This window comes from Garra rufa, chromosome 3, assembly GCF_049309525.1.
Source record: "Garra rufa chromosome 3, GarRuf1.0, whole genome shotgun sequence".
NCBI classification, from domain to species: Eukaryota; Metazoa; Chordata; class Actinopteri; order Cypriniformes; family Cyprinidae; genus Garra; species Garra rufa.
The window spans coordinates 7992400-8012547 of record NC_133363.1 but is presented as its reverse complement, the minus strand read 5'-3'; the positions used below and the strand labels follow the sequence as shown (position 1 = coordinate 8012547).

General features: G+C 38.5%; 1 protein-coding gene across 1 annotated transcript in view; it reads right to left on the bottom strand.

Annotated features, from left to right (window-relative positions):
- Positions 1-20148, bottom strand: part of pmfbp1 (polyamine modulated factor 1 binding protein 1) — a 210144-nt gene that overhangs the window by 24826 nt on the left and 165170 nt on the right. The window contains exons 13-21 of the mRNA XM_073835679.1: positions 14380-14502; positions 13026-13122; positions 12810-12955; positions 12477-12723; positions 10850-11039; positions 6123-6255; positions 3715-3882; positions 1278-1445; positions 1021-1188 (exon numbers count right to left, since the gene is read on the bottom strand). Coding sequence (XP_073691780.1) covers positions 1021-1188; positions 1278-1445; positions 3715-3882; positions 6123-6255; positions 10850-11039; positions 12477-12723; positions 12810-12955; positions 13026-13122; positions 14380-14502 — 1440 coding nt within the window. The remainder of the gene's footprint in view (positions 1-1020; positions 1189-1277; positions 1446-3714; positions 3883-6122; positions 6256-10849; positions 11040-12476; positions 12724-12809; positions 12956-13025; positions 13123-14379; positions 14503-20148) is intronic.

Genomic DNA, 20148 nt, shown 5'->3' with positions numbered 1-20148 from the left:
ATAAACAAATACTATGTTAATACAAGTATGGGAAACCAAAAATACAAATTACATTAATTTGAGTCCTTTTGTACCAAATGTTGCATGTATGGGTATGAAAATGTCAGCTCAGCTGAGATACAGGAGTATGTTGCTACTTTTTTTATATTACATTTGTGGAATTTTGAAAATTATATTTCTTACTGAATTAAGATCATACATATATCTACAAAGCTGCAATTAATCTATTATGTAATTTCGAATATTGCCTTACACGCAGTGTGCACTGTAGCTGTATGTGAATGCAAACAATCTTCAAAGTTGTAAAGCTGAAAATGATGATACATGAATAAAAAGTTATTGGCTCCTAAAATAAAAAATAGTTTTGTTATATAATTCGAATCCCACTTCTGTGATGGCTACACAACATGGTGTAACATATTTGCATAATTCTTGCATATGTTCTACGTTGGCTGGCTGCGAAAAACTTTGACTCGCCCACAAACACGCCACTTTACTGACCGCTTCTCTAATCTCAGGGTTGTTCAAGGTGGGATTCACAAAATGCTTGCTCTTGAAAGATCAGTACCCAGTTTATTCGGATCAGCTGGTTCCACTGAATCACAACCTCTAAGTATAATAATAATATTTTTTATCGAGCATTAAAAATACGGAACTATGGCAATGGGCGTGATGTTTCTGACATGCGCTGTACACAGTAGACCAATCACAACAGACTCTGCTCTGATTATGCTTACAGAAAGGAGAGGTTTAGAAAGACTGAATCATTGAACTGCTTCGAATGAATTGGTTGAGAATCGCTTGAAAATGAGGTAAAATTAAATGCACATTTTGAGAAAAAAAAGTGCGTTTTGACCTTGCATGCATGTAAACCTATTATAGGAAACTCCCAAAACGATATTAGGAACCTTAAAATTGGCATAATAAGGGGCATTTTAAATACTAAAATGAATGAAAATGTACATGAAAACAAATATAGACTGAACAATGAATCCCAGTATGCATATGCATCAGTCTTACCTCCTCCTGAGAGCACTTGCTCTCAGTGTGCGCTCTCTGTAGATCTGCACTCATCTGTCTGACTCGCTCCTCCTGGGTCGCCCTCTCCTCTGTCAGCTGGATCAGGCACTGCTGCAGACGGGCCTGCTCACTCCTCTGGGTCGTCACCTCTCGACTGTACTCAGCCAGCTAGAACACACAGTTAACTGGTCATATCTGTCTCCACTGTGCTAGGCATGGTTCACATTGTGTCTGTGTGGTAGTGGATGTGAGCGTACCAGCTCCATATACTCTTTATGAGAGGCCTGTGCTGTGCTGAGCTCCAGTCTCAGCTCTCTCCCTCTCTGATCGGCCTTGGCTGCCTCACGTACCCCCTGCCGCCACCTCTCCCTCTCCTGCTCCAGATCTAGCTTCAGCCTGGACACCGTAGCCTGCAGAGTGCTCACCTGAGCAAAAAAGCAGCAAGAAATGCAATATTTAACTTACACTACTGTTCAAAAGTTTAGGGTCAGTTTTTAAATAACTGCTGTTCTTCTGAACTTTCTATTCATCAGAGAATCCTGAAGAAAACAGGGGTACAGGGGGACAGTCTCAACAATAACCAATGCAAGTTTGGAGTCTCTAACTCAAACCCACTAGTGCCACCAACATTTCAAAGTTGCACATATGTTTATACGAATAACTTTTGAACCGTACATTTTCAAAGCAAAATTATTATTATGTATTCAGATTTTTAAAGACCTAGAACATTTTTGGGGCACCTGAGGCACCTGTACCTGTTTTTTAGACCTAATCTAGCAGTCAGCATCAATTGTCATATATCAGTATAAACATAAGAACTTAAACTTTATGTCTAGCTAATTTAAAATGACAATTTTCCTTTTGTTTTCACTAAAAATGAGTGAATTTCCAGAATTTTAGGAAAAACGCTAGCAACAATTGGGTGTTTTTTACTGTGTACTCAAACAAAAACTTTTCTTTAGAAATTTGTATTTAGGTGTTTTACACTTCCAAATAAAATGTTGTCTATATATAACATTCCCCAAGCAAGTTATAGGCATTTATTACAATATTATTAGAGGCGCTTTTCAGTAAAAAAAAAACAGGCCTATTTAGTTTATTGACAGTATAGACCTGTCCAAAAACATTTCAGGAGTAAAGTCATAGCAGAAACAGTGTTATATTATAGCAAAACACAGTAAAAAAGTCATTTTTTTAGATAAATATATTCTTAATCTGAGTATGAACAATAAACACAAACAGTGTAGGAAGTAGTGAAAACAATTGCACAAAATTATAACCAGTCCAAATGATTCACAAACTACACACAAAATGAGAGAGAAATATACCGAGTGCAACAGAAAAAATAATCTTCACAAACTATATAAGAATTAGTTACATAATATAACAACCAAATAGATGGATCTGCTGGCTGTAGTCTGCGTTGGAATCTATTTTACCGGGACATCGCCTAGTGATGCGAAAACCTAAATTCCAGTGCTTTATCCGATATGTACTGCTGTTTCATCCTTGTTTTTGGTTTTTGTTATGTCAAGGGGCTCTGTCGTGAGTATTTCTGTGCTTTTTCAAAGAATGCTGCCATGCAAATGTGTTATCTTGCGTTTGTTTTCATGCACGCAAGACGCACTTTAATTTCACTTTGCGTTTGTTCAGATTTCCAAAGACACATGCGAATCGGTGGTTCAAAAGCATGGGCACAGGGGTGGGACTAAGCATCAACAATCGTTCCTGTTTGGCTCAGAGGACCGAAATGCATTGGTTTCATCTGACGAATCAGTGCTAGGAAATGTGATGGCGTAATCACGGAGCCTCTGAATATTCAAAGCATTCAAATTGGATTAGCGGTTCAAAAGTTATTAAATATTTAAGAACAATAGTTATTTTTGGCTGTTTTTGCTATGAGGGTTAATAGTTCAAAAAACCTACTTTTTTCAAACTCATCCCACACAGATTGTCTGATTGTCACCTAAATTGGCTCAGATCATCTTTAGACCATGCAGGCAAAAAGTTATGGAATTCAAGTTGATTAGTCAAACCGTTTTTGAATAACGCACAATAGAATTTGATGAAGAGCGTGCCAAACTGGGCATAAGGGTACATCTCCACAACGTTTTAGCGTATTGAGACCAAACTTGGTATGGGTTAAAATAACCATGACCTGAGGCTATCTGCACAGTTTCGGCAACCTAGTGGTCAGGAGATATAAAAAATGACTATTTTTGCTTATAACTTCTAAATGGGTTGGCCAAAAAAAAAAAAAAAAAACACAAAACTGGACTCTTTACATTCGGTACAGCATGCCGAGTCGAACTATACCCAATACAGCCCATCCCATGTTGGCTATTTTTAATTTTACAATTACATTGCCATATCATTACAAAACTTGATATGTGTCTTCGACACCATGCCCTGATGGTACTCAAAGTTTTTGGGTGCCACCTTGTGGTCAAAAGGTATAATGAAATTTCCAGAATTGCAAATAACTTTTGAAACTGGTCTCAATATATTCTTTGGGTCATGCCGGGAACACAGATACCTAACTTCCTGTCCACCATTATAATTTATGTTGAATAATAATTTATAGTCCAATGATTAATCACTTAACTGGTTTGTACCAGTTAACGACTAGGTTCGGATGGCTTATAGCATCTGTAGTTTAGGCTGGATTATTAATATGTGATGTTCCCACAATACCTCTTGGTAGTGTTTCTGCACTTGTTCATCTTTGGTCTCCAGTTCTTTCCTGCACAGCTGCAGCTGACTCTGGCTGTTCACCTCTTCTTCCTGCAGTCTGTGGATGGTGAGCTGCAGCTCAGAAACATGCTCCTGATGTGTGTTTAGAAACTTCTCCTGTTCACACAGCTACACACACACACACACACACACACACACACACACACACACACACGCACACACACTGGTTTACATGTTTTATGGGGACATTCCATAGGCGTAATGTTTTTTATACTGTACAAACCGTATTTTCTATCGCCCTAACCCTACCCTACACCTAAACCTAGCCCTCACAGGAAATTGTGCAAACGTTTACTTCCACAAAAAAACTCATTGTGCATGATTTATAAGCCTGTTTCCTCATGGGGACCTGAGAAATGTCCCCACAAGGTCAAAATCTACTGGTATTCCTATCCTAACGTGATGAATACCAGGTACACACACACACACACACACACACACACACACACACACACATTCAAAAACACAGAGAATATAACAATTACATTATTTGAAGGGACTGCATTACATGCTTTTATGTTTCATATTTGATAAGTAAAATTTTAATGTATTTATTCTTTCCTACTGGCATCAGAAATCCAAGGATTTCTAAATGAGCCAATTTTGCTATATAAATGTTAAGGAGTTTTGCATTTTGAAAGATACAGTATGTTTAATCCTCCTGATATGACCACCTAATAGTGCAAAGCATCACAGATAAACTAGAAAGATGGGAACTCTACGGCTGACATATTCACTCAGATGGCTGGCTAAATTAGAGATATACTCCTGCACGACAGATATTAAACTGGGATTAGGGAGATTAATTTGAAACTGCTACTGACTTTTGGATCAAATCTATGGAGGTTTCTAAAGATAGAAGAGTAAATTTACAACCAGCTTTGCTTCAGACTAACATCTCTTCAGCACTGAGAAGAGCAATAAAATCATACGTTCATCTGATTTGTACACATTTGCATCATTTAAATTATATCGTAACTTGGGGGGGCTAAATTATTTTTCAATTGAAAACAAATTGATTTGATGTAGACTTTTTCTTTAATACTATTTTTTTCTCATTTTTTTTTTACCAAGTTCACACCATTATACAGTACAGTAGTTTGCAAAGGCCATAATGGACTCAAAGTCTAATTTAAATGGGAAAATATACAGAAAGTTTCAGAATTTTAAGGTATTTAAAACAAACAAACAGTATTAAATAGTAAATCATAGGGAACTAATCAAAAGAGCAAATACAGATGAGGTCAAACGTTTAAATACACCTTGGAGAATCTGCAAAATGTTCATTATTTTACCAAAATAAGAGGGATCACACAAAATGCATGTTATTTTTTTATTTAGTACTGACCTATTAGATATTTCTCACGAAATACATTTACATATAGTCCACAACAGAAATAATAGCTGAATTTATAAAAATGACCCTGTTCAAGAGTTTACATACACTTGATTCTTAATACTGTGTTGTTTCCTAAACAAGCGGTGTTTTTTTTTTGTTTAGTGATAGTTGTTCCTGAGTCCCTTTTTTGTCCTGAATAGTTAAACTTCCCACTGTTCTTCATAAAAATCCTTCAGGTCCCACAAATTCTTTGGGTTTCTTTTTTAAGCATTTTTGTGTATTTGAATCCTTTCCAACAATGACTGTATGATTTTGAGATCCATTTTTTCACACTAAGGGACTCATATGCAACTATTTTAAACAGGTTCAAACACTCACTGATGCTTCAGAATGAAACACTGCATTAAGAGACGAGGGGTGAAAACTTTTTGAATTTGACGATCAGGGTAAATTTAACTGATTTTGTCTTCATTTAAGATCTTCGATAGCTTCTGAAGGATAGCACTAAATGAAAAAAAAAAATATGACATTTAGGCAAAATTAGAAAAATGTCTAACATCTTCATTCTGTTCAAAAGTTTACACCCCTGGCTCTAACGCATCGTTTTTCCTTCTATTATTGTATGATCCCTCTTATTTTGGTAAAACAATAACCATCTTGCAGATTTTGCAAGGTGTACGTAAACCTTTGACCTCAACTGTATATGACATTGTCCATATGAACTCTTTGTACAGACAGTCGGATGTTCTTTCCTCCATGGAAGCACAAGATGGATTATTCTCAAATCATGAGCATCAGGTTTTACACAAACACGTGGAGCTCATGCTCTACCCACAAAACCACATACACACATGAGAATGCATGCACGGTTTCTCAGGCACACAGTAATCAATACCAATCAATACAGAGGATCATGACCTTACAGGGGGCTTTATGAAGCACTTTTGTTTAATAATACTGCCGTTTAAAGCTATGAATCAGTCCAGCATGAGTGTGAAGTGTCTCTCACCTTAGTCTGCAGAGCTGAGAGGGTCTCTCTGCTGATGTCCAGCTCTTCCTGGATCTGCTGTTTCTCCTGATGGAGTCTCACAGCTTCCTGTCTGCTGCTGCTGGCCTCTGTCTTCACACACTCCAGCAGCCTCCTGACGAGGAGAACGCAAGTTTTATTTCACCAAACTCCCTTCTACACCATTCCATTACACTTTTTATAAAAATGGCTGTTCGTTTTGCTAGATAAGACCCTTCTTCCTGAGCAAGGATCATGTAGAGCCATTTGAAGCTACACTGAACCTGCAATTTGGACCTTCAACTCGTTGGCTGCCATTGAAGTCCACTATATGGAGAAAAATCCTTGAATGTTTTCCTCAAAAACATTAGTTTATTTTCAACTGAAGAAAGAAAGACATGAATATCTTGGATGAGACAGGGTTGAATAAATTATCAGGATTTTTTTATTCTGACAGTTAACCAATCCTTTAACATCCAACCATTCTTGTGTACTATACTCATCAGTACACATGGATTCTGGACCAACTGAGGCAAAATCTGGTTTAAGCTGGTCTCTTTTTTTAAGCAGTGTATGGATTTTTATTTACAAAGCAAATTGTGTATGGGCATGAGAGAATGGGACACTTCAGTCCACAACAAAACATCTCTTTCCAACTCGACTAGTCTGGCAGACAGACCATCTTAATCGAAGCATAATAACATGCAGAAACGGTAAGCATGAAACAGAGGTTAGATTTAAATAGAGACGGCAAGCATGAATATTTAATGAGCATGGCCGAAACTAATTACGAGAACAGAGCTCATGCGCCGTTTCAGCATGGATCAACAAATCACACGCAACTACAACAAATCAGCATCTCAAATCAAGGCAAGAGAAAAGCTTATCGAAGCAGAAGTGAGAGGTGTCGACCAATCCAAACCTCCTCGACCTCAACTCAAACAAGTCAAGGACAAGAGAGGGTGTCTGGGCACTGAAGCGGGCGGTTGACTAGGTGATGTGTCACTTTTTCAGGTGGAGAAGAGCGTGGGGAGATCCCATGAAAGCCCCACGTGTCTCTCTTACCTCTTTCTCTGCTATTGGCAAAGCGGCCACGGTAACAGCTAATCGATCGCTCGCGAAATCCCCCAGCACACCCTCGCCGGGAATGATCAATATCCCTAGCAATTAGAATCCCCTATCTGCATGGCTGCAGGGACCTCGGGGTAGATCTGTGGCCCACAAACACCCAATTTAGTCCTCAACTTACCACTTAATTACTAAATCCTCTGTAATGCGTATTGGCAGATGGGAAGTTGTGCTGAGCACCAGCGGATGGCTGACTGAACAAGAGACCTTTGGCAAGGTGCTAGTTAAGATGCGCTCTCTCGTCCTCTTCCAGCCAGTTAAACATCTGTTTCACACATGGATCCAGATCCACGGTGATTCCTCCATTGAGCAACACACCTTCTCATTGCAGGGCAGAGTGAGAGGTAAAAGCAGCACGCTAAGGGTCATGAAGACAAAAACACACTCTGAATTGTCCAGAGAATTGCAGCTTCGCTTAATAAAACTTGGTTAGTGTCAGAGATACTGGTGCAGTGGACTGTGCACATGCATGGCTCAGTGGGAACACAGTCAGAGTCCCAATCTCATGTTGTCTCTTCCTAGCTGATGATCCTAGCTAAGTCCTCCTGGGAAGCACATCAGCTCAATCAGATACTTTCAAGATTAACCCTCTGGGGTCTGAGGGTGTTTTGGGGCGCTGAAGAAGTTTAGACATGCCCTTACATTTGTGTTTTTTTCAGTATCTTAAAAATATATGAATGGCCTAAATCTGATTACATTGTAATCAGCACAAATTGGGCTACAATAATATGTAAGCAACATGAATGTACATGCATGCTGCAACAGTTGAGAGAACGTCATCAACACTGGTAAGAGAATTTAACATTCACCAGTTTTAATGAAGATGACTGGGTGTTTAACTTCAAGATGTGATGCTGACCGGTGAGTTTCATTTGTGTGTGCTTGCTGAAGAATGATCTCTGGTGGGCCATAAACTATCTGTGGATATGTGTGTTGCAGTAGTGCTATCTGGCCACCGAAAACTGGTGTAACTCTTTCACACCTAAATTTTTTTTTTGGAAGGAGTAAAATTTACAAACACTTTTAAAATTAAAGGTTCTTTTTTGGCATTGATGGTTCTATGAAAATCCCTTGAACATCCATGGAACCTTTTAAAATGCAGAAAAGGTTCTTTATAGTAAAAAAGTTCTTTAGATTTCTTTAATGTTCTTCAAAACAGTTAATTTAACAACTGTTCACTGAAAGGTTCTTTGGGGAACCAAAAATGTTTCTTCTATGGCATCACTGCAAAAACACCTCTTTGGAGCCTTATTTTTTAAGTGTATATGGCTTATTTTTTACAGTTTTGGGAAGAGTAAAATTCACATATATCGCTTCAACAACCAGATGCATTTACACTTGTCCATTTAGATCTGGAATGAGTCTCAAACCAGCTGCTGAAGTGGTTTGTGCAATCGAATTGCAGTCTATCAAGAATGCATTTTGGAGGGCATTTACACCTTTATGTGATCAGATGGCTAACTCAAAGAAACTGCATGAAGTGGCCAAATGTAAATATGTGGACATTTAGGGTAAATTTTAGGGTCTTTCTTTTTCATCTACCAACAAACCAAAGACGCTTTTTTTAGCAACTGCAACACAAAATGGAGTGCAAATCTGTATCAGGTGGGCAGTTGATGATGTACTTTATCATGACTTCCACAGAGTGCAACAGTGCCTGTCCCTTGGTTCCAAAAGTATTTTTCCCATAAATGTTTCTTTAAACCATTGGGGGTTTAAAAATGTCTTTGGTAAAGACAAATAAGCTATAAGCTACACAGTGAATCACAACGCTACAAACTTTAAAGCACTTAAAGGGATAGTTTAAAAAAAGTAATAAAATGAAAAATATATATATAACATAAAAAATTCTGTCATTTACTAAAACTCAAATTGTTCTTGATTTATCAGTTTCTTTCTTCTGTGGAACACAAGTGTTGTGGACCAACAGTTGCTGGTAGCAACTGAATACCATAGTATGAAAAAAACTTTTTTCTGATGAACTGTCCTTTTAAAAAAAGGACAAAAAAGCTTTGCGATTTAACAGATTTAATAAGAGAACTAACAGTCCAATAAAGCATTGCGGATGACATAATCTAAATAAATACAATATAGAAATATAAAACTATAGATTTAAAGATGTTGATTAAATATATAGGAACAATATTACAGTATATTATGCATACAAACATTTAAGTAGTTTGAGAGCGTAGGGAGATTGGCTAGAACATTGCTTCTTGGGAGAGGAGGGTTGCTAAAGATTTCTATGGTGCAGTTTGCTTGTTGTCATTCTGGTGTAAAATATATTTTCAAAACAATGGGTAATGTACTTTCTCGCCAGGAATCCTTACATGACTATTTAACAAATAATTTGAAATAATACACACTGATGGCTTCAACAAAAGCATATTCTATCAATTACCAACATTGTAGCTCACAGTAGGTCTGTCTGTAAAGGTTTATAAGTTAAAGGAAAAGTTCACTTCTAGAACAAAAACTTACAGATGATTTACTCACCCCCTTGTCATCCAAGATGTTAATGTCTTTCTTTCTTCAGTCATAAAGAAATTGTTTTTTGAGGCAAACATTTTTGAGGACTTCTATGGTGCACATAAGTTTGAACTTCCAAAATGTAGTCTAAATGCAGCTTCAAAGGGCTCTAAACGATCCCAGCCGAGGAAGAAGGGTCTTATCTAGTAAAACAATCGGTTATTTTCTAAAAACATTTACAACTTATATACTTTTTAATCTCAAAAGCTTGATTTGCCAAGCAAGACAAGACAAGCATTTGAGGTATATGAATTGTAATTGTTTTTAGAAAATAACCCATCATTTTCCTAGATAAGAACCTTCTTTCCTCGGCTGGGATGATTTAGAGCCCTTTGAAGCTGCATTTTGGAAGTTCAAATTCGGGGGCACCATAGAAGTCCATTATATGGCGAGAAATCCTGAAATGTTTTATTTAAAAAACATAATTTCCTTATGACTGATAAAAAAGAAAGACATAAACATCTAGGATGACAAGGAAGCAAGTACATTATCTGTAAACTTTTGTTCTGAAAGTGAACTACTACTTTAAGTTGTATTTAACCTAGAATATTCCTGCAGCAAACCTGCCCCAAACTCAAAAAGTCAGGGCTCAAAGAAAATCCAGAGTTTCCCACTGGTAATACTGGCATTGTGATGGTGTTCATGTGCGCTCATCTGGTAAATACGATCATTCAGACATGACTTGAAGGCAGTATAAAGCTGAGAAATTTGGATTAATCGGCTCATAGCTTCACTAGCAGCCTTAATATGAGTGTGATATGAGAGCGTCATCCTGAAGAACTGACTTTGGAAAGCTGTCTACTGTACTATGCCGTCCAACTAATCACTCAAAGTGCATTTGAGCACACTGGAAAATGGCATACTGGAAAATGCTGAGAAAGTAAACAACCTCCATGCTGCCATTTTAGCTCACAGGTGTTTAATTCTGGACACCAAACCGTTGTAGTTGTACACTATTTTCCATGTGACTAATCAAGTTGGAGCTTGCACTACTACTATTGTATGTTGGTGCAAACAGCATCTATCACTAGGGGCTAGACTAGACCATGCTGACCCCCTGGTTTTGAGTTTACCTTGAGTCCTGCAGCTCCTGTTGTGTGCTTTCCAGACTGTCTGTTATTCTCTTGAGCTCCGCCTGGAGTCTTCTCTGGGTTTTCTCTGCCCTCACCACCTCCGTCACACGCTCTGAGAGCTGCTCCTGAGCCAGACGCTGACCTCTCTCTAACAGCTGCACTTTCTCCTGCTGCTGCGTCAGCTCCTGGGCTGAAACATACACACATAAAATATAATATCTGTGATTTCACTTCAAGAGTGTTAGTTTTGGATATGTATAACAGCATATACACTACCAATTAAATGTTTGGGGTCAGTAAGATGTTTTGAAAAAGAAGTCTCTTATATGTTGTAGCCCATATAAAACAGCATGCTAATCCCTTTCCAGGGATAACACGGACACATCTGTCTCTCTTCATCTGATTTAAGGATATTGTTTCTAATGAGCATCATTCCCACAGTGGTGTGTGTGAAGATGTGCATGTATCTGATGGCTTGAGGCTCTGAATTGATGGGCTGTTTCATTTCAGAGGGGAGACTCAGACTGCTGAAGAACACAAACAGGTGCACACACATACTCTGACACACCCACACGCTCTATCACACAGATTTAAATGCAATTGCTTTTCTCTTGCAAAATCAAGGGCGAATCATTGCCCTGCTGAAATGACCAAATTAGACCAGCATGAATTTCCATGGTTTGTTCTCATGGGTCAAGCAAACACATCTGAGTTTCCATCTGATGTTAAACAGAACAAACAAGCTTTTTTGGGGGGCCATTTTAACAAAGACTTTTCATTTTTTTAATGAATGTGTTCTATCAGAGTACAGTCGCATGCAAAAGCCTGTGAAAATGTTATTTTACATAAAAGATGTTTACATATAATGCAGGTTTTTCAGTTTTCCAGCATCTTTTGCATATTTGAACCCTTTCCAGCAGTGACTGTATGATTTTGAGATCCATCTTTTCACACTGTGGACAATTGAGGGACTCAAACACAGCTATTAAAAAAGGTTTAAACATTTACTGATGCTCCAGAAGGAAACACGATGCATTAACAACCGGGGACAGGTAAATTGTACTTAATTTGTCTTCCAGGAAACATGCATCTTCTGTTGATTCAGATTCCGAATTTTTAAAAGAAAAATTCTGTTCCTGTTCAAAAGTTTTTTCCCCCTGGCTTATGCAACATGTTTCCTTCTGGAGCAACAGTTAATGTTTGAACCTTTTTTAATAGTTGTGTTTGAGTTTCTCAATTGTGAAAAATCCTCAGTGTAAAAAGATGGATATTCAATAAGATCAGGTGCAAAAATAACTGTGTTAATGCCTTTTCAGCACTAATTCTTCACTGTGCGCCTTTAGTAAATCTTGACAGTACTATTTTAACGGCAAAAGATTAAATTACTTAAATTGTTTAATGTAACTGATTATGTTAATAACAAAAAAAAAATGTTGTAATGTAATTTGCTATCATTAACTGACTACAGTTTGTAAATAACCTACCCAGCACAGTTTGGCTTAGGTTTCCAAATACTCTCAATATATGCAGCGTCTACGCTTTTTTCTCATTTCTTCAGGACATTTACAGTTATTCACATCATGGCAATCCACCATGAAATTTCTACAGGTGTTCTACTCTGTGTTACCCGTGTCTCTGCAGGTGGCATGAGCCTCCTTCAGTTGTTCTCTGAGCTGAAGCATCTGTGTTTTCACTGAGGCGCACTCTTTCTCCCTCTGTCTTTTCTCTTTCTTGGCTCTCTGCAGATCAGCTTCCAGCCCTCGAGCGGAGACGGCCTGCCTCTCTGCTTCCGCCGCCTTGCTTCGGATCTTCTCCCGTGCCTGCAGAAGATCAGCCTCGGACTGTCTCAGTAGGGCGTCTCTCTTCTGGATAGCCTGAGAGAGGACGACTGTGAGAATCCGCCACAGGCAAAACGTATCTGATCTGTACATACAGTGTGTATATGTGTGTACTTGTTTACCTGGTCACACTGCCTTTGAGCTGCCTGTAGCTCTCCTTCCAGATTGGCTACCTTCTGTTCCAGAGATTCAACTTGTGCTCGTCTCCGGCCGTCATCCGCTGCATCCGTCTGGAGCTTCCTCACCTGCTCCTGCAGCCGCTGCACCTCTGCAAAACACACAGCTGATTGGAATCAGTGTGAGAATCGAGTGTGAAAGTGAGCTGTGAGTTCACTCACCTGCTGTACCGGCATCTCGGTGCCGCGCCAACTCCAGCTGGCAGACCCGCAGCTCTTGGGCGCTCTGACCGCAGCGCTCCAGTGACTGGAACAGTGCCTAAGGACAAACACACACACACCTCCACTAACATGCAAAGTCGTCACACAGCTGTCAAACTTCTGTGACTGTGCCTTGGGGGAGTCGTGTTGATGCCCGGGGCGCTGGAGGGGCCGACCTAAGGCGGATAAGAATTCCCCCTCTTCCCCGAGCTGTCTCTATCCCTAAGGCTATCGCTACGCCCGCTGCTTCCGCTCGCCTCTTCGACTCCATTCCTCTCGCGTCTGGCCTTCATTTAGCATCCCCGGTGCGGGATGTACGCATACACCTGCTGAGGTTTCGACACAAGGCAAACACCCAGTTTGTCCCTGACAGGTGTCGCCTCCAATCTGGCAGTCTGCGCTTTTGACGCGCTAACCATTCAATTAAATCTCTGGGATGCTCTACGTGTGGGTGCCATCTCTTAATTACCCCGGGAACCGGGTTGCACTCGCACGTCACGGCTCTGACAGGTGAACCGGCGTGTCACGGCGGTGGTAACACGTACCCGTGCTCTCGACGCCGTGTGTCTGTCTCCCGCATGCAAACGGGACAGGTTTAAGCGAGATCTGATTGTGAAACTAATATAGTAGAGGCATAATCAGCAAACACGGGCAAGGTTGGGGGCCCTTCGTTTGGCACCATTAAAATAACGAGGTGTCACGAGGCGCTGGGACTCGCAGCTCCAACGCCAACATGTGTCAAGACAAATCTATATTTCATGGCCACTTACAAATGTATAAATAGCCAAACGAGGTGCTCGAATCATCTATAAAACCCTGCTAAAAGGTTGCCAGAAGATGGCGGGCACTGTCAGTGGGACAGAAGGGTAATCAATCTGAGAAGGGGGAGCGGGTGGGCAGTGGCGCGAGGAGGGCACTAAATCACGCCGCCGTTTGCGTAGAGCGCGACGAAACGCTGACACTTCGGCTGACGTGCGAGCTCTCCGACAGCCTGATGGATCGCTCCACTACACTCCATTAAAGCTGGATGGCTCGCTGCCACGCTGACATAACAAACAATTAGTCACAAAGGTGCCCATGAACTTGCACGGAGCCTCTCTGGATTCAATCAAAGCCTCCGCTCATGACTGATAAATAGTTGCACGGTGTCAATGCATACAGTAACGTATGACACGGGGAGCAGGTGGGTCCATTTAAAGCCTATTTTTGTAACATGGAGAGATTACGATGATGGATCCATGCAGATGTGAGAGTAGCATGTGGTGTTTCTCTCAACTACAAAAACAAACAGTAGGGCTGATAGCCCTTCACTCACGTGCTCCAGTTCCTGGACGCGGGACAGCTGGGATTCGTAGTCTGAGTCGGAGTGAATGTGAGTGGCCCGGTAGATGGCAAAATCAGCTTGTGTCTTCACTACCATCTCTTCTTGCTCTTCAGCCTAGAAAAGAAACAAGGTTTTTAGATTTACAGTGATGTTGGAAATTCATATGACAGCAACAGGCCATTTACACAAATTAAAACATATCTTGAATAACCTCAAAGCCTAGTACTGCTGACTTACCTGCCTTTTACTTAAGGCTACTAAATATTAATTAGGTGACAAATGACCTATCACCTAATTAATATTCATAAGTCATGATGATGCAGTTTATTATGCACCCTCAGGGTTGAAATACTCCTTAAAAATAGTTATAAAATACGAAAATAAGTAGTAATCTGGGTAGATATTATTCTGAACTGTAAAACAGCATATAAAAACATCTTAGTTTTAATCTGGTCTCTTTTTTTCCTCTCTTCAGTTGGTAAGGCCTGATAACAGCCCTTGTAGTTTTTTATTCTGAGAAAGATAAATCAATTCAGTACAGCACTGTCAGAATTGAAGACTAATTATAAAACAGCTCCAAATGGGCTCAGGCTTAATGAAGATAATATTTCATTATGTAACACTGTCTGTTGCTGTTGTTCTGAGAAAGACATAAAGCAACATGCTAGAAAAAGCAAGAAAGATTATGTAGTACATATCAAGCTGGCAATTCACAGTGCCTTATAAAAGTACAATACAAACAAGAAATAGACCTAAAATATAGACATCAAATTAAAATAAATTAAGATCTTACGTCAATTATTAAGGGGCCTGAAAATAAATAATAAAAGGACATTTAAAAAAATAAAAAATAAACTAACAAACACAAGGACACGAAGTAAAATAGAACAAAATGTAAGGAATACTTATTGTCACCTTTTAAATCACCCACATGTCATTCAAACCTATATGACTTTCTTCTTCTGTGGAACATAAAAGAGGAATATGTTTTTTTGTCCATACAATAGAAGTCAATGGTAACTGTTTGGTTACCAAAATTCTTCAAAATATCTTTTTTGTGTTCTACAAAAGAAAGAAGTAGCATGGGAGAAGCAGCAATGTCCAATTTATAAATGAAAATTGAGTTCAGTGAATTGATAGATTTAGTACACAAAACCAATCTGAATGATTTGTTTAGAAATTAGGCTGATCCGGATCCTCCGTTGACTCAATGAGCAGATAACAGTCTACTGGAGTGGAAAGTTATCGATGAATAATGACTCAAACATAAACACACAAAAAACATTATATTATGTTAATTCAAAATCATACAGACTTCTTTTAGGATACTTTTATGATGCATTTTCACTTTTATTGAATCTTGAAAGCACTACCCTGTTGCATGTATGGCACTTTCAGACACAGCATTTCAAGACTGAAGCATGGCTGCTGGTTTGAGCTGGTTTATGCTGGTCCTTAGCTGGTCATAAACTGGTTTAAGCTCGTCATGTTCTGCTAAGAACCAAGCTTACTTTTCTTTTTTATCTTTCTTTTTTTGTCTTATTTTTAGTCAAAATATCTAAAAATTCTTAAATTAAGATGCATTTATTAGACAAGCAAAATGACATAAGAAATTTAGTCTTGTTTCCAGGGGGAAAAAATAAATTAAGAGCAATTTGCTTAAAATAAGTATAATTATCTGCCAGTGGGGTAAGTAAAATACATGATATAATAAACACTTGATATAATAATATATTACTTACCCCATTGGCAGATACTTTTAATAGTTTGCAGGGGAAAAAACTAAATTAAGTGCATTTTGCTTAAAACCCTAAACCTTTTGCTTATCTAGTAAATACATCTTAATTTAAATGATTTTTTTTTTAAATATTTTGACTAAAAACAAATTAAAAATTCTATGTAAAATAAGCCTTTTTTTGCAGTGTAAACCAGCTCATGACCAGCAGCCATGCCTAAAAACATACCTAATTAGCTTAAACCAGCTCAAATTGTAAAACAAATTTGAAGTTGCTATTGATTTGTAGTTGTTAGTTAAAGATTGTGTGTGTGGCCCTTTTTAGATACAGCGTTTTAGACTGAAGCAAGGCTGCTGGTTTGAGCTGGTTTAAGCTGGTCCTTAGCTGGTCATGTGCTGGTCCTAAGCAACTAGCTCCTGCTCAGGACCAGCTTGGGACTAGCACATGACCATCTTAAACCAGCAGCCACGCTTTAAAACATACCTAACCAGCATATGTTTTTTTTTTTTAACCAGGTAGTCCCAGTTTATAATTCAATGAAAAAGAAAAAAACCTGCACAATCAACACTCGTGTTCCACAGAAGATTAATATTAATACAGGTTTAAACTGACATGAGACCTTCATGTCTAACTCTTACAGAAGTTGTATTAAACCAGTTAGAAGGCCCCTGGACCAACTGAGGATCATCTCAGAGAGTCCTACACAGCAGTCTGTCTACAAGTATATTACGTTCGACAGCTTCCACTGAGAATGAAGACAGCGAGGCGTTTGACTGACGTGATTGTTTTACATCACAATCACAGATAAAGGAAACTTTCCTTCTCACTCTGTTGAAGGTTACGTGCTGCAATGCCGACAGCCCAGCAGGTACCGAGTGAGCTGGAGCAATTACACGTACGGCAAGGAGACATGGGCGAACGGCTGAAGGACGTGTGTGTTCTGAGGTCCTAACTGAAAACAGTCGGATCAATACAGCGCGTATGAGTGTGATGTTTAGGGATTGCTAATGGGACGCTGGGCATCTGAGAGGAGAAGCCAGAGGTGCTGAAGGAGAAAAAGGCACAGGAAGGTAGAGCAGGAAGGTCCTTGCACCTGGTGTGCACAGTATCCGACAAAGGTGACTGCACCGCTGGGCTGTAGACAAGACCTGTCCCTCCACCGCTGAGAGCAATGCCCATTATTTCAACCAGACAACGTAGACCCAGCATGCTTTTCCACTTTACGCCACCCAGCCTCCCTCCCGGTGAATGTACACGCAAATCAAAACAACTTCAGGTCCATTTAAACACCAGTCGCTGTGTCTGAAAGGGCCACACACGTAATCCTATACCCAACAACTACAAATCAATAGCAACTTCAACTCCCAGAATTCCTCAAGAGAGCCAATCACAGCTCTCTCGCCGACACTGTGGGAAATGAAACACCTGAAAATGCTCTCTCCTCACATAGTGAGAAGCGTGAGGGTTTTGACCTGGATCGATACAATCCAGTAAAAAACACTCAAACGTATCTGAAGCTCAGATTGGCTTTTGCACCCAGAGAATGGCGTAGATTTCCTTCCCCATTGTGTTCACACCTCAGGCTGCACTAACAAGCCACTTTCCACCTGTACATGTGGTAACTAGGTTTCAATTGGCTTGATATGCAATCTGAACCCAACAGAATTCAACTCAAGGGAGGAGATGAGCATGTTAAGGCTGTTGCATTATGGGGCATTCACAGTTCACATCCACAGCCTTTCTCATAGTCAATTTAATAGTTCACAGATGTGAATATACAAATGTTTTGCAAAAGTATGACAACTTTCCTGGAACAACAGTAATATTCCTGGGTCAATGACATGATGTTCATTGTTTTGAAGAATCTAATAACTTTTTTCCCTCTAAAAACACATAAAAAATACAATTCATACATATAATGACTAGAATGTACCTCTTTTATGAGGACCCTTTTGTGAACTAGTCCTAGGTTTTTTACATGATCAAACCAGTGCAGAAAGATTCTCTGGCGAGTGAATATCAAAAATTAGATTAAAAAAGTTTAACATTTGACTCACCGTTGCAAAGGGATGCCAAAACATTGGAAAGGGGCAGGGCCACTTTTTGTAAAATGCCTATAACTCCTGAATGGAATTAGATATCTTTGTCAAACTCAAAACACTTATTTAAAAGCTCAATCTGAGGTCACAGGACAAAAATCGCAGAGCTTGGTTACTTGGTGCCGCTATAAGAGGAAAAAAAACATTAAATGGCTACACAACAATTTGTCCTATCAACATGGTCTTGGTCCAAAGTGCCACAAGTGTCTATAAAGACAATTGCGTATCTCAAAAATGAGAAGTTTGAGCACCTATTTAGAACAAAACTCAGTGGGTCTGTTTGACTCATGGCCTCAAAAGTCTGTAAGAAATTTGAAAGAAATTGGCCACTGGGGGAGGGGGGTGGGGGGCGTTATCACATTTTTCAAGGGCGTAACCGATTGTACATTGTGCTGTTTTACGCAAATACACACAATATTTTTATCATGATGATAGAACTCCTCATTCTGGACATCTTTGCCTCTAGAACCACTGCTGTCAATCAAATGTGACCCTGGACCACAAAACCAGTCATAAGGTAAAATTTTACAAAACTGAGATTTATACATCATATGAAAGCTCAATAAATAAGCTTTCTATTGATGCATAGTTTGTTAGGATAGAACAATATTTGACCGAGATACATCTATTTGAAAATCAGGAATCTGAGGGTGCAAAAAAATCAAAATACTGAGAAAATCACCTTTAAAGTTGTCCAAATTAGGTTCTTAACAATGCATTTTACAAATCAAAAAATACATTTTGATATATTTACAGTAGGAATTTTACAAAAAATCTTCATGGAACATGATCTTTACTTAATTTCCTAATGATTTTTGGCATAAAAGAAAAATCAAAAATTTTGACCCATGCAATGTATTTTTGGCTATTGCTACAAATATACCCCAGCGACTTAAGACTGGTTTTGTGGTCCAGGGTCACAAATAGTTTGTTAAATGACTGAGAAGATGTAAAAAACCTACTTTTGCGAACTAGTCCTAGGTTGTTTGCAAAAAAAGGACATTGCAGTACAATTCTCTGGACTCAACTTTTTTTTTTTCATTTACCATTTGGGAAGCTATAACGGGGTAGTTTAGAAAAGAGGCCTGTGCAAATTTACCCAAAATACTATAAAGCTTAAAGGAAAACTCAAAACTTCATGAAACCTGGTAAGCAGGTGATTCTAAACCAGCATGCAAAGTTTTAAGGAGATGGGACTACAGCTGGTGCTATAACAGTCATAAACGTAAAAAAAAAACAAAAAAACATAATATTTCTATGGCAAAATACCTGTATTTGCCCAAAAAGCTAATTTCTTAATCATTGACTTAGGTGGTTACAGGCTTGCTAAACAATATGTAATGTCTTTTTCCATATTTGCTTAAATGCCTTAAAGTGCTTGAACCCCAGTAAACGCTGCTTGCAGCTATATTTAAAATTGATTTTGATATTTCTGGGGGGAGACATTAAGCAAAATGCCAGGGTGATATAACTGCCCTGATATCATAATAATAATAATAATAATAAAAATAAAGTAAGAAATTAATAGTATGAAGCTATCAAGAAATATATTTTAACAAATATGTGTTACAGCTTTTTAATATTTGAAAAAAAAAAAGAATTAAAGTTTTTATGACAAGATAACACTTAATGAAATTTATAAAAAAATAACAAATAAATGCTATTGTGTGGTAAAAATACCTTTTAACTTTTTTCTTTAAAAAATAGGTACTGTAAATAGGAAATAAATATATATATATATGAAACACTATTCATTCATGAAATACTTTAAAAAATTAAGCATATACTAAAGTCAGAGTGATACAACTGTCTTAATATAATAATGATATCATATTTTATTCTCTTTAATAAAAACGAAAAAAGGCAAAATATGGCAACATCTTCAATATATACACTACAAATTGATTGATTGATTTAAATATTGA